The sequence below is a fragment of the Paroedura picta genome, chromosome 4 (assembly GCF_049243985.1).
Source record: "Paroedura picta isolate Pp20150507F chromosome 4, Ppicta_v3.0, whole genome shotgun sequence".
Taxonomy (NCBI): domain Eukaryota; kingdom Metazoa; phylum Chordata; class Lepidosauria; order Squamata; family Gekkonidae; genus Paroedura; species Paroedura picta.
In genome coordinates, this window is record NC_135372.1 from 73,472,596 (window position 1) to 73,486,646 (window position 14,051).

General features: G+C 40.7%; 2 protein-coding genes across 13 annotated transcripts in view; both read right to left on the minus strand.

Moving 5' to 3' along the window:
* Positions 1 to 2,365, minus strand: part of DYNLT5 (dynein light chain Tctex-type family member 5) — a 32,676-nt gene extending 30,311 nt beyond the window's left edge. The window contains exon 1 of the mRNA XM_077333427.1: positions 2,254 to 2,365. Within this exon, the coding sequence (XP_077189542.1) occupies positions 2,254 to 2,365 (112 nt within the window). The remainder of the gene's footprint in view (positions 1 to 2,253) is intronic.
* SGIP1 (SH3GL interacting endocytic adaptor 1) overlaps positions 2,319 to 14,051 on the minus strand; it is a 157,899-nt gene continuing 146,166 nt past the window's right edge. For all 12 annotated transcript variants that reach the window (XM_077333419.1, XM_077333418.1, XM_077333416.1 and 9 more), the window contains 5 exons: positions 10,032 to 10,164; positions 9,568 to 9,770; positions 8,816 to 8,880; positions 5,507 to 5,671; positions 2,319 to 2,455 (listed from right to left, as the gene is read on the minus strand). In XM_077333419.1, the coding sequence (XP_077189534.1) occupies positions 2,433 to 2,455; positions 5,507 to 5,671; positions 8,816 to 8,880; positions 9,568 to 9,770; positions 10,032 to 10,164 (589 nt within the window). In that variant the 3' untranslated portion in view covers positions 2,319 to 2,432. The remainder of the gene's footprint in view (positions 2,456 to 5,506; positions 5,672 to 8,815; positions 8,881 to 9,567; positions 9,771 to 10,031; positions 10,165 to 14,051) is intronic.

A 14,051-nucleotide genomic window follows, 5' to 3' on the forward strand; every position in this document is an offset into this window, starting at 1 on the left:
AAGTTCTCTCATTCAGGAATTATACTTGCAGTCTATTATTTTAAGATTATGCTTCACTTGAGGTATCTTTAAGTTATACACAAAAATAATTTGTTTTGACTGTAATTCTTTCAATCTAGGGTTTAACTACAACTCCTTTATTTACTCAAGATCTGCATTTTAAAAAGATGCTTTTCAACAGTGCTATTTGCATGTAATTAAGCTTTTAATTCACATTGGAATATCTGAACTTGGGTAGTGACAGTATTTATGATAATATTAGGGACACTTTGTGGCACAAAGGGTAATAGTGGCCACGAGTTGGGAAATCAATAATGAATTTGACTTTATATGTCACATTAGGTACTTACATGCCAATAACTAAGGAAATGACTGGTAACTAGCACACTTAGAAAGAAATTTAGTATTCAGTATTTAGATTCTAAACGTCACAATAGATGTCTCCTGATGCATCCGCAGGCTAATTTTTTTCACCCCAAAGAATGACATTGAATCAAACAGAATTCTAACTTCACAACCTTTAACATTGCAAAGTACATGACAAAGCATTGTTTTCCATCTCAGACAATGCACAGTTCTGGCAACTCACAGTATAAAGATATTCATTGGAAACTAGTGAAGAATTGTATTCCCCTAAAACTAGCTCATCAGGATTCTAACACCAAAAAAAGAGAACGCAATCCTAATTTTCCCTCTTCAGCTTCTACATTTATGGGGTACTAAGTAGTCAGGGCCAGATTTCTAAGAGAGCCTCTAATGATATCAGTCTATATTGCAGACACAGCTGTTTCTCAAGCACAGCCATTTCCCACATGCAAACGAGACAGTTGGATGCCAACCTATTTAGACCTCAACTTACAAAAATACTAATTCTGTGCCCAGAAAAAGCCTCATGGACATTAACCACTAGTCTCATGAACTCCTGTACCACTGTATCTTGCTTTCTCATAGCCCTGCTGTTTAGTATTCTTCTGCAATCCAGACTGAAGGCTAACATGCAAAATGAACGAGTGCCACAGAAATAAAACAACATAGTCTACAAAATATTTTAGCAATGTGAGGGGCATTGGACAGGATTTTTTTATCAACAAAAACAACATTACACTTTTCTCCACAGTAAGTATAAGAAATGTATTACAAAATATTAGAAACATGAAGTCTGAGTATCTTTCTGAAAATAGACTATTTTGACAGTTTCAGTTTCATGGCTTTGCTACCAATTTTGCCCTACAATCTTTGGGTTTCTTTTCACTTTTCCCAGGCATTAAAGTTCATGTAATGATTCTGTCTACCAAGCTACAAACCTTTAAAATATAAACTTATGTTATTTTCCCTTTACCAGTGTAAAACAAGACCAGATAAAAATGCTTGCAAAATCTGAGACTGGTGCTGAAAATACACTAATGCATACAGTCATGATCCATAATCAAAAAGAGATTTATGAATTCCATAGTGGTACTGAATACTTTGTCTTCTACCCCTCATTTTTTTATTGGCATGACTCACAAGGATCATCTCCTATGCAAGCCTTGGTGAGAAGAATTGGAAATACTTAACCATATGATTCTAGGATTAACAGCATGGCTGTGTTCTTATTCTTCTTTAACAGGGCTTACATAGTAGAGTCGGGGAAGAAAGAGACTTTGTCTCTTCTCCACATCTGCATCAGGTCAGACAAATGAGAAAGAACAGGGAGTAACTCCAGCTCATGGCTTGAAGTTTCTAATAATTTATCTGAAAGCTTAAAAAAACCTTGTGTTGAACATTTAATATTTTTATGCTGAAACTATGAAAAAATATTTGGGGGATTATCAGTTTGTTCTAGTTTTGGAAATAACCAACATTTACTGAGATGTCCTGGAGTTAAATCAACTAAACATTTAGAGACAAGTTTGTTTACTCTGGATAATTTATATGACAGTAATAGGATTAAAGAAAAATCAAGTTTGTTTGCAGGTTTCTGGTTAGCTTGCTTTTTTTTTTTTTGAGGCACCCCCTTTCTCACAGCTATTAACATTGTATTCAAATTGTATATATTGACAAAATGTTATCTACCTCTGAAAGCATTGTGCCATTCAACAATACTATTAAATTTATATACCACAGTTTAAATTACACCCATTTCATGAATGGTAAAATGCTAAAACTCAAGTGTCTAACTGCCAAAATACAGCCTTACTGGAATGAGTACAATTTACAAATACAATAATTACAATTTAAAACATTAACAATATTACATCTAGAAGTAAATACTTGTAGACTGGTCGACGCGGTATTTTCTGAGGGAGGAGTGTGGAAATTTGCTGACACTTCCATTAGAAAGGTCCCGAGTACAGGATTTAGTTAGTTTATCCTTAGACAGCATATAAAACCTGTCTACCCACAGCAGTCCTCAGCTATATGGATATTCCACATTCTTGCATAAACTTCTCTTAGTTATCTGCCAGGTATTTTCCTGAAAGGAAAATGAAAGAAGTGCATTAGAGGTGTCCCATTCTCTCTTCCTGTTCCTAAAATTTGAATCATAATAGCGCTTGGCAAACTGAATCAGATTTCAAAATCTGTTTTCCAAATCTTGAAAAGTTTGTTCCAATTTCCTGACTCATCCCAGCTTGGCTTTTGGTGGTGGCGGCTGCTGTGGCCTGCTAGCAGAGGAGGTGTCAGCCAGAAATTGGATAAATCAGTGAAAACAGAGTGCCTCTCACTATCTTTCTCCTGCCTTGGCCTTCCTTGGAGGCTGTCAATAGGATTTGAAGTATCTGGTACATTACGGGATAATACTGCCTTCAAGGTAAGGTATGGAGGGAGGCAAATAGTCACGTGCTCTTATGTACAACATTCTCCGTTTCTGTCCACATGTTGACTACCTAGTCCACCTACCTTAGTCAGAATAAATCATCTAGTAACACAAAATATTTATATCTTCCACCTTATGATGGTCTTCATATTTACATGGAACTTCCTCAACAACATACTCAAAAACAACATACTAAAGCATGCTTGTATGAACTTTCCATTGTTTTTTGCTACGTCATGAATCAATACAATATTCTAATATTAAGCTAGGTGAAATATCCTGGGGAACTGTATAGGAAGAAGAGGCAGTCATACAATTTCCCCCCATTTATTATAGATATACTAGCATGAGTTTTGTTTAGAGAATTTATATGTCAACTTTCCAAAGATTCAGGGTTTACAGAAATGCATACCATATCCCTATGGGATCATGGAGAAGCAGAAGTTTAGTTCTGAGTCCCCAGTTGCTGCAGGTCCAGTTATCCAGAGATAGTCTAATATATTTTGGCCTTTCAAGAAGCAAATCCAATAATGATGATGATGGTAGTAGTAGTAGTAGTAGTAGTAGTAATATTTTACTTCCTTAAATGACATTTCAAATTCTGCCACTGAAGGACTTTTAAAGTTTGTTTTGGAAATAGTACTTTTTAGGACAAGGGTTTACTCACTCAAAATGAGTATTATTTTAATTTATTTACAAAATTTTTAAACAACCATGAAGGTGGGTAACTATTTAAAACAGACATGATAAAATCATATTTTAACACCATTAAAATCCACCCTTCCCAAAGACACCTCATTAATACAATTAAAAACAGACTGAAAATATGTACATAAAAGGCAGCAATTAAAACATGGGTTAAAAAGGAGGGAATAGTGAGGGAATGCCAAATGAAACAAATAAGTCTTCACCTGCTAGAAGCCAGCAACAGAAAGGACAGATGAAGATAATACAATTTACAGCATTAAATAATGATATAAACATGTGTACACCACTTAGATCCAACCATCTTTCCACTGGTCAAAAAGGGAGGAAGAATTTCACTAGTAAAAAGGTTCTGCTAGTGATCATGAGATCAGCACAGAAAAAACCAAGCAGGACTGCTACTGGGATAAAGAGGAGAATTGGCCAAGCAGGCATAAACATGCTGACTGAATCCAACTCATTTTAAAGGATCTAATAATTTTGATATTTTCTAATCTTATTCACAGTTAATCTTTAAACCGCTCCGCAGTATTAAATAAAAGGGTAAGGGCTAAGTGGAAGGAGAGTGGGCGGGCGCTTTCCGGGATAAAAACTTGGAGGAGTGAATCAGGAGCTGCAAAACGGCTCCTGATTCGCTCCTCAGAGTGGCACTCCAGGCCAAGTGGCGTGCCTCCCCATTGGCTACTTGGCCGGTCTCCTGAACATCGCGCCGCCAACTTTCCAGTCCTCCCGAGCTGCCATCCTCGCCACTGTGCCCTCCGGACGGTGAGTCACCCACGGACTTCGGGATGGCCACTGGGGAGGAGGGTCGCCCCATGCCGCTGGACTCAGGGAAAGCTACTTTCCCTCCACCCAGCGACAGCCCTTGCCCACCCAGGGACCTCACTGCTACCCCCCTGCGCCTCCCCAGCCGCCGCCCGTGCCTTTCCCACCCCGTTGGGGGGCCCCCAAGCCTTCTCTGAGCCCCCACTTACAGTTTGCAGGTTTGCCCGCTTGCTCGTCTGTCTCCTGCGTTCACCACCAGCACCATAGCCAGGCTGAGACTCCCGCCTGCCGCCACGATGGAGGCCCCAACAACGTGCGGCCTTCCACGTGCTGTGCCGCTGCCTCCAGCGTTGCCCCACAGGGCTCGCCTCCCCAGTGTCGACGACTGGACGCCGTGCCCCCCACCGCCGCCGAGCCACTCCACATGTCCGCGCGCTTCTGCCCTGCCCTCCTTCCACCCGCCATCGCCCTGCTGCTCAGCCGGCCCCCCTGGACTGCCTACGGCACTGGCAACCACCATGGAGAACCACCGGCACACCTGCAAAGCCTGCCGACTGTGAGTCTGCCCGGGGAGAAGGGGGGTCCAAAGGGATAGACCGCAGCGGCAGCACCCATGCCCAGCCAGCCACCCGGAACCCCACGCTCCCGCAGCTAGCGCCCGCTGTATTTACAGCACAGCAGGCTTAATTTCTAGTATACTATAATGTGTATATGATGCTACTTTGCTGAGGCATTCACAGTTTTCAACACTGCATATATTTCAGTTGTCTCCTCAAATGTCAATTTTAAAAAAAAATCTTGAGCAGAAAGACATGCATGTACACACACACACACACACACAGAGAGAGAGAGAGAAAACTGCACTGGAAAATACATGGGTTAAGTGGAGGGATTCTTGTGTCTAGGCAGATCTCTCCACTGAAGTTGGGAGAGGAAGGTATTTTATTTTCAGAACTGCGTGAGGAGTATATACATAAGCAGTTCCAAAAGCAATTTGATAAATACCTCAGACAATAGTGTGCATTTACTAGTTGGATACTAGATATCTCACCTTGGTTTTACAAACAAAAACTGTAGTCAGTATTACACAATTCAACAACTGGAGTGTGGGTGTAATTGTCCAGATTGAGTTAGACTTAAAACCACATGCTTCAAAGAGCACCAACTGGTCTAACCATCCAGGTTCCTAAAAAGTACAACTTCAGGCATTTATGAAAAGATAACCTGACATGTTCTTACCTGCTGCAAACCTCTTTTTAATAAGTGAAAATCGATACCCGGCTCCAACAAGTTCAATATCACAGCTGGATAGAGTACTCCCTTCACTGGTGAATTGTACAACCAGAGGGGAAGGTTTGCTTGGTCCCTCAGATAACTGGAATCTTGCCAGCAAAGAACCCACACCTTTAGACAGAAAATCAAGCAAGGATATTATAAAAATGGAATACCTTGAAAGCTGAACATGCTAATGTGAGCCTTTCTGTTGTGTAAGTTCATAGGCAGTGCATTGTAAAAAGCTTTCATCCTGGGTCGTCAGATCTCCATCCCCTTTTCCTTTGAGTGGGTGTGAGCTTTTATATTTCTGATCTCTCCCCCAAATCCCCTCTTTTTGTTTATCCTGAAATATGAAACTACAGTACATTTGGCTACCTTAGTTTTAAGTCTGAGGACTAAGAGCCTGTCTAGATCGTATGTTTGCCATGGGTATTGACAGTTTGGTGACAAATTTTGCACCTGGTAAGATTTCCACAGGTGATAGGGAAGATCTCCCATGTCCAAATTCTTTAATGTGACTTCCTACCAAAACAACAGTTCTTTACAGAAGATTATTTGAATCGAGAATTGGACAAAAAGAAAGCTTTATAAATGCTTTATCTAAATATAAATATTTTAAGGAAAATGGATACATGATCAAGAAAAAACGTATTAACAATAGGTCAAAAGAAGAACTTTAATTAGATTTCTTGCCAGACAACTCAGAACATTTTCTTATTGAAATAAGATCTTTCAGACTTCCGAAACACATTAGGGATTTAAGATTGCAGTTGAAAGAAGAGAGAGAAATTCTGGCCAGAAGTTCATAGTTACCATGACAGCTATGATGTCAGTCATTCTTTGATTTCCCCGGAGACATTAGCCATACTAGGTGGAATCAGCTGACTGACTCCAGTGCTTGGGGTCTCTCCTTATAAAAGGTAAAAACCGCAAAAGTTTATTTTAATAAACTAAATTCTTCGTTAACTTGGCTGGTTAACACCAGGTAAGTGATTTGGGTAGCTTAGCAATCCCTCCCCAATACCAATATTTCCTACATTCATAGTTTTCAGCACAAATACATTCCTTTCTTAAAGGTCAAGGATGTCTGATATCAGGCCTGCACTGTTTCCCAGCTGCTATAAACCTAATCCTTTCTAAATCAAAACAGTAAAAGATCACCTAATAAAACATCCCCCTTTCCCCCCTCCCCAACATCCCGTCTGATGAAGAGCTCTGGATAACTGGGAAGCTTTCATGATGCTTTATGATATTTTGATTGGTCTGAAATATATTCCATGAACTGTATTGTTGGGATGTTGCTTTGGACCAGTGAAATATCCTGGAATCTCCAAGTGACCAGGTGTTACCCCAGGACAATTATCCTGTGAATGGTACTATTCTTGAACAAAGTCCTTCTGAATAACAGTCTTTAGATGGAAGCTTATGTCAGTTATAATTTGGCTAAAGGTTTATAAATAACTGACATTCATAAAGGCTCATTTTATTCTCTTTATCTGGGGCATGCTAAACATCTGATGTATCTCATATCACAACAACCAAATCACCATGCAGTTGGACAAAAAAAAGAGAAAAGTCACACAATCATTTAAATCAAGGGTAGCCAAACTGCGGCCCTCCAAATGTCCATGGAGTACAATTCCCATGAACCCCTGCCAGTGAACACTGGCAGGGGCTCATGGGAATTGTAGTCCATGGACATCTGGAGGGCCACAGGTTTGACTACCCCTGATTTAAATGGTGGGCTCCATTGTATACACTTTCTGGTTATACCCTGGGAAAATTCACCATGTACTTTGGCACTCAGAACATTTCTGTTCCCATTAATAATGACAATGGTGGATATGAGCAGAATACAAAGAATTATATGATAATCCCAATTTATATGGTTAATATAATTTTGCTACCTATTCTATATAGAACATTCACTATGAAGTTTTTAATAGCCATGGTAAAAGGATCATCTAGACAGGCTCAGAGAGCAGGTTCCCCCCACCATATCTTCCAAAAAACTTCTTTGAACAGAAATTACAGCAGGTTGAAAGAAGTGTGTGTATATAACATGAATACCATCCCACCTTCACCTCAGTCCAAAACCCTTTGCTTTTCCGCACCCGTTAAAAATAGCATCATGCCTACTAAATAGAAGCTGAATATTCCGGTCCCTCCATATGACATCGCCCTCACACCCACCTCCCTCTCCATTGTTCCTGGGAATGAGAATTTCTTATCTTTTTAAAAATGGTGATGTGACTGGAGCACCTAATAGATGGACATGCATGTAGGCAATGTCAGAAATAAAATAATATTTTATTCAGTGTTGTGACAAAAAGTATGCCTCTTGAAATTTTTCTTCTCCCAAAATCAGGAACAATATTAATTTATCAAAGGACTTGTGATCCCATAAGGGGTGGTATTCAAAAAGCACTATGCACCTATGAATCCATGTGTAGGCATTGCAACGGATAAGTATGGATTAAAAAAAAAATTAGCAGGTATCACGACCTTATACTGCATCAAAATATGGAAAAAGGGAGTTGGTTGCCTGAATTGATCGACAGGCTGAAGCGCGATGCATATAAGGTGCATTTTTCTCTTCTGCCTTTTCCAGCAGCAGATGAGGAAGCTGAGATGTGCGAAAAGGCAGCAGACAAAGGTGAGACAGCAAAAAGGTGAGGAGGGCCTAGGAGGTGTGATATAATTTAGCACTTTGCCATTCTGCTGGCATAACGCTATTTTTACTAATGTGCGGAAATTCCCCCTCTTTGCATTAAGTATGACTGGATAACATGCAAGATATTCTTGGTTATCAGCAGTCCTGGGGAAAGATGTCCTGTCCATTTAACGGAGGCTTAATATATGGAAATAGGCCAGTGAAAGTTTTCATGCAATGGAGATAAATAACACCACCTGAAAAATAACATCTCATTCGGCTTCACAAAAGGGACAGGACATTTTTGTTCCAGGCAGCTGGTAACTGTAGGGATCATTGACTGAGCTAGGATCTCTTCCCCACAAGGATTGGGGGTTCAAATTCCTGTGTGGAAACAGTATTGATCCCCTGTCCCACACCACATTCTCAGTCCAAATCAGTCTTTCCCTGACTTAATCATGGATTTCCCACATCGCTTTGAGTTAAGCACATTCCATCATCTCTTCAAAATAGATGCCAGATAAATACAGAAGCTGGAATACAGGAGGCTAACGGGTACCAGAAGCCTCAGAGGAGGCAAGAGAAGAGAAGGCTGAGTTTTAAAGGGCCTGCATTATTACCTCCATTTTCAGATTTTTGTGAAATATCAGGAATCCTCCACAATATCTTTTGCTGGTCAGCATTCCTAAAAACAACAACAAAGAAAGAGTACTCATGGGATGGTTAGGGATATTGAAGGAGTCTTTTGCACCCTTTTGAACTGCAGGGTAGATGAATGTATTACTGCTAATCTTCAGCAAAAGTTTGCCTGCACTGCAGAAGGAGATGTGGGCAGGACCCCTCAGAGGTCCAGAGAGGGCCACCTCTATAATAGGACTAAAAATAATGATACATGAACACAAAATGGTCTGCTGCTACCCCATCTTATTTAGGCATGTCATAATGAAAATGATGGTGATGATCAAAGTAAAAACAATTGCACCCATTAACTATGGGGAACAGAACCATTTAAAGTACCAAGCCTTCCATTAATACTATACATCTGATCATTCTCAAATTTACTTTCAAGTTCCCAGTAGCAATGCCCTGTCAGCCTAATCATAATTCCATGGAATTGCAGTGCTGATTTCAGCAAGATTTACTTCCAGATAAGTTTACAGGGGAATAGCATTATGTATACATGTATAATTATGCTCTAAATGCTGAGGGATTATTCCAGCAGAATTGTACCAAGATTTTAATCAGCATTGCAATATTCATAATGGATTTGGTTGACTAGAATCTGACTGAGGCTGTCTAGAAGGCTGTCTCTCTCAGCTGTAGCCATCAAAAAAGAACAGGGTCTGAGTGAAAGTTGAGCTTTGATTCATACCAAATAGCAGGTGGAAGCACAGCCTGAAGTTTTGTGACTCCTCCATCTATGGGAACAAGGAATTGCACGTTGTTTAAAGCAACTGGTGTAGTCATTGAGTCTAGATTATATTTGTAGTCAATACGCAAATCAGTGCTTGTAGGCTCACACCGCCAGTTCACCGCCAAATTTAATGGAGTAGATTGAATACCCTGGGATGATACCTTATAAACATGACAAAAATAACATATTTAGTATAAATAAAGGACCAAAAGAATTAAAAAAACATTAATGATTGTTGAACAAAGAATCTCCCCCCCCCCCATCTTTTTCATCAATGAGTATGCTCCCTTGGTGACAAAGAGAAGGCAAAATATCATATACATCTAGGTGAACACAACTAAACATTTACAAGTTTAATATCAAACTATGAATGTAATTGTCTGCCAGCTTTTTCACAAAATTAATCTCTACAAGGGATTTACCTGATATTTTAGCATATCCACATTATAATATGTTGCTTGGGGTTTCTGTTCAGACACTTTCTTTAAGTGAGTCATCAGATTTGGCATGTTTACCCAGAATTCCTTTGCATTGGCATCAGCTTGCATACTGTCACTGCATTTGTTTATAAAAGGGAGAAGAATTAGCCAATCTCATGAGCAGAATTTACATTTGTCATAGTCAGCACAGAGAGACAGATCAACATGACTTTTATATAAATGTTATCCTAGCTACTGAAGGAAAGGCACAAGCAAGAACCACCTTTGAAGCCCAAGGTACCTATGTGTTAGCTCCAAGGCAACCCTGAGTCAGAAGACACGTTATTGAAGCACCTTCTTCCATGACATCTCATGTTCGATATTAAAACTGGACTAAATGCAATACAAAAACTAAAACAAAGGGAGTAGCCAGGTTCCCTGGGAGCTTGGACATACCATGACAACAACTCTAGTCTTTGGCTTCATGAGGACTCATCAAATTATAGTTATGAGGTTTGAAGTACAATGATTCCTCTTCCTAGTCTCCTTGCTCCTTCCTCCCTCCATTCTGTGTGTTGCTCACAGAGAATGGAGCCCTCACCCTCTGACCTACCCTGGCTGGAGATAGGGTAAAATCATATAACCACCAAGGCAGGTTCTACCTTTAGACTAGCCTGAGGAAACATCTAGAATAACTAGGATAGCTTCTACTAGGAATCATGTGACTTTCTTTGCCACTTATTTCACAAATGCTTATTTGTTTCTATTGTTGTTAGGTGCGAAGTCGTGTCCGACCCATCGCGACCCCATGGACAATGATCCTCCAGGCCTTCCTGTCCTCTACCATTCCCCGGAGTCCATTTAAGTTTGCACCTACTGTTTCAGTTACTCCATCCAGCCACCTCATTCTCTGTTGTCCCCTTCTTCTTTTGCCCTCGATCGCTCCCAGCATTAGGCTCTTCTCCAGGGAGTCCTTCCTTCTCATGAGGTGGCCAAAGTATTTGAGTTTCATCTTCAGGATCTGGCCTTCTAAGGAGCAGTCAGGGCTGATCTCCTCTAGGACTGACCGGTTTGTTCGCCTTGCAGTCCAAGGGACTCGCAAGAGTCTTCTCCAGCACCAGAGTTCAAAAGCCTCAATTCTCTGACGCTCGGCCTTCCTTATGGTCCAACTTTCGCAGCCATACCAACTGGGAAGACCATAGCCTTCCTAAACGCACTTTTGTTGGCAGGGTGATGTCTCTGATTTTTAGGATGCTGTCTAGATTAGCCAAAGCTTTTCCATAGCGTCTTTTAATTTCTTTGCTGCAGTCCCCATCTGTAGTGATCTTAAAGCCCAGGAGAATAAAATCTGTCACTATCTCCATTTCTTCCCCATCTATTTGCCAGGAATTGAGAGGGCCAGATGCCATGATCTTTGTTTTCTTGATGTTGAGTTTCAAGCCAACTTTGCACTCTCCTCCTTCACCCGCATCAACAGGCTCTTTAGTTCCTCTTCACTTTCTGCCATTAGAAGTTGTTGATATTTTTGAGGTTGTTGATATTTCTCCCTGCAATCTTGATCCCAATTTGTGACTCCTCTAATCCCGCCTTTCTCACAGTGTGCTCCGCATACAAGTTAAATAGGCAAGGCGACAGTATACAACCTTGCTGAACTCCTTTTTCAATTTTGAACCAATCAGTGATTCCATTTTCAGTTCTCACTGTTGCTTCTTGACCTGCATATAAGTTTCTCAAGAGACAGATAAGATGCTTTGGTATTCCCATCTCTTTAAGAACTTGCCACAATTTGTTGTGCTCCACGCAATCAAAGGCATAGTCAATAAAGCAGAAGTAGATGTTCTTCTGGAACTTCCTAGCTTTCTCCATGATCCAGCGTATGTTGGCAATTTTATCTCTAGTTCCTCTGCCTCTTTGAAATCCTGCCTGTACTTCTGGAAGTTCTTGGTCCACATGTTGCTGGAGCCTATCTTGTAGGATTTTGAGCATAACTTTGCTAGCATGAGAAATGAGTGCAATGGTGCAGTAGTTTGAACATTCTTTGGCATTGCCCTTCTTGGGGATTGGAATGTAAACTGACCTTTTCCAATCCTGTGGCCATTGTTGAGTTTTCCAAATTTGCTGGCATATTGAGTGTAGCAGTTTTACTGCATCATCTTTTAAGATTTCAAATAGTTCAACTGGAATGCTGTCACCACCACTAGTTTTATTGTTGCTCAAACTTCCTAAGGCCCATTTGACTTCACATTCCAGGATGTCTGGCTACAGGTCAGTAACTGCCCCATTGTGGTTATTAGGAATGTTAAGCTCGCTCTTGTATAGTTCTTCTGTATAATTTTTGCCACCTTTTTAAAAGCTCATCTGTTTCTGTGAGGTCCCTACCATTTTGATCCCTTATCATACACATCTTCACATGAAACATTCTCTTCATATCTCCAATTTTCTTGAAAAGATCTCTGGTCCTCCCCATTCTATTGTTTTCTTCTATTTGTTTGCATTGTTCATTTAAGAAGGCATTCTGGTCTCTTCTAGCTTTTCTCTGGAATTCTGCATTCAATATGGTGTATCTTTCTCTTTCTCCCTTGCCTTTCACTGCCCTTCTCTCCTTAGCTATTTGTAAAGCTTCTTCAGACAGCCATTTTGATTTCTTGCATTTCTTTTTCTTTGGGATGGTTTTAGTTGCTACCTCTTGTACAATGTTGAGAACCTCTGTTCATAGTTCTTCAGGCACTCTGTCTATCAGATCTAATTCCTTAAATCTATTTGTCACCTCTACTGTATATTTGTTGGGGATATGATTTAGTTCATACCTGAGTGGCCTAGTGCTTTCCCCTACTTTCTTCAATTTGTGCCTAAATTTTGCAACAAGAAGCTCATGATCTGAACCACAATCAGCTCCTGGTCTTGTTTTTATTGACTGGATAGAACTTTTCCATCTTTGGCTGCAGAGCACATAGTCAATCTGATTTCTGGGTTGACCGTCTGGTGATGTCCATGTGTAGAGTCGTCTCTTGGGTTGCTGGAAAAGAGTGTTTGCTATGACCATTGTTTTCTCTTGACAAAATTCTACCAGCCTGTGCCCTGCTTCATTTTGTACTCCAAGCCCAAACTTGCCTGTTATCCCGGTTATCTTTTAGCCTACTTTAGCATTCCAATCCCCCATGATGATAAGCATATCACTTTTTGGCGTTGCTTCTAGAAGGTGTTGTAGGGCTTCATAGAACTGATCAACTTCATCCTCTTCAGCAGCAGTGGTTGGGGCATAGACCTGGATCACTGTGAAGTTGAATGGTTTGCCTTGGATTCGAACTGAGATCATTCTGTCATTTTGGGGATTGTATCCCAAGACTGCTTTTCCTACTCTATTATTGATTATGAAGGCTACTCCATTTCTTCTGCGAGATTCTTGCTCACAGTAGTGTACCTGATGGTCATCTGAATTAAATTCACCCATTCCTGTCCATTTTAGTTCACTGATTCCTAAAATGTTGATGTTCAGTCTTGTCATCTCTTGTTTAACCACGTCCAGCTTGCCTTGATTCATGGATCTGATGTTCCAGGTTCCTATGGAATACAAATCTTGACAGCATTGGACTGTCTTTTCGCCACCAGTTACTTCCACAACTGAGCGTCCTTTCGGCTTTGGCCCAGTCGCTTCATTCATTCTGGTGCTACTCGTACTAGCTGTCTGCTCATCCCCAGTAGCATATTGGACACCTTCCGACCTGAGGGGCACATCTTCCGGCGTCATATCATTTTGCCTTTTGAACTTGTCCATTGGGTTTTCATGTCAAGTGGTTTGCCATTTCCTTCTCCAGTGGATCACCTTTTGTCAGAGCTCTCTGTTATGATCTGTCCGTCTTGGGTGGCCCTGCACGGCATAGCTCATAGCTTCACTGAGCTGTGCAAGCCCCCTTGCCACGGCAAGGCAGTGATCCTTGAAGGGGGTTGTTTCTATAGACCAGCTTATAGTCAGCAGTTCCCCCAAATTTATTATTTTATATTGTTGTCCTACTGCACCTCCAT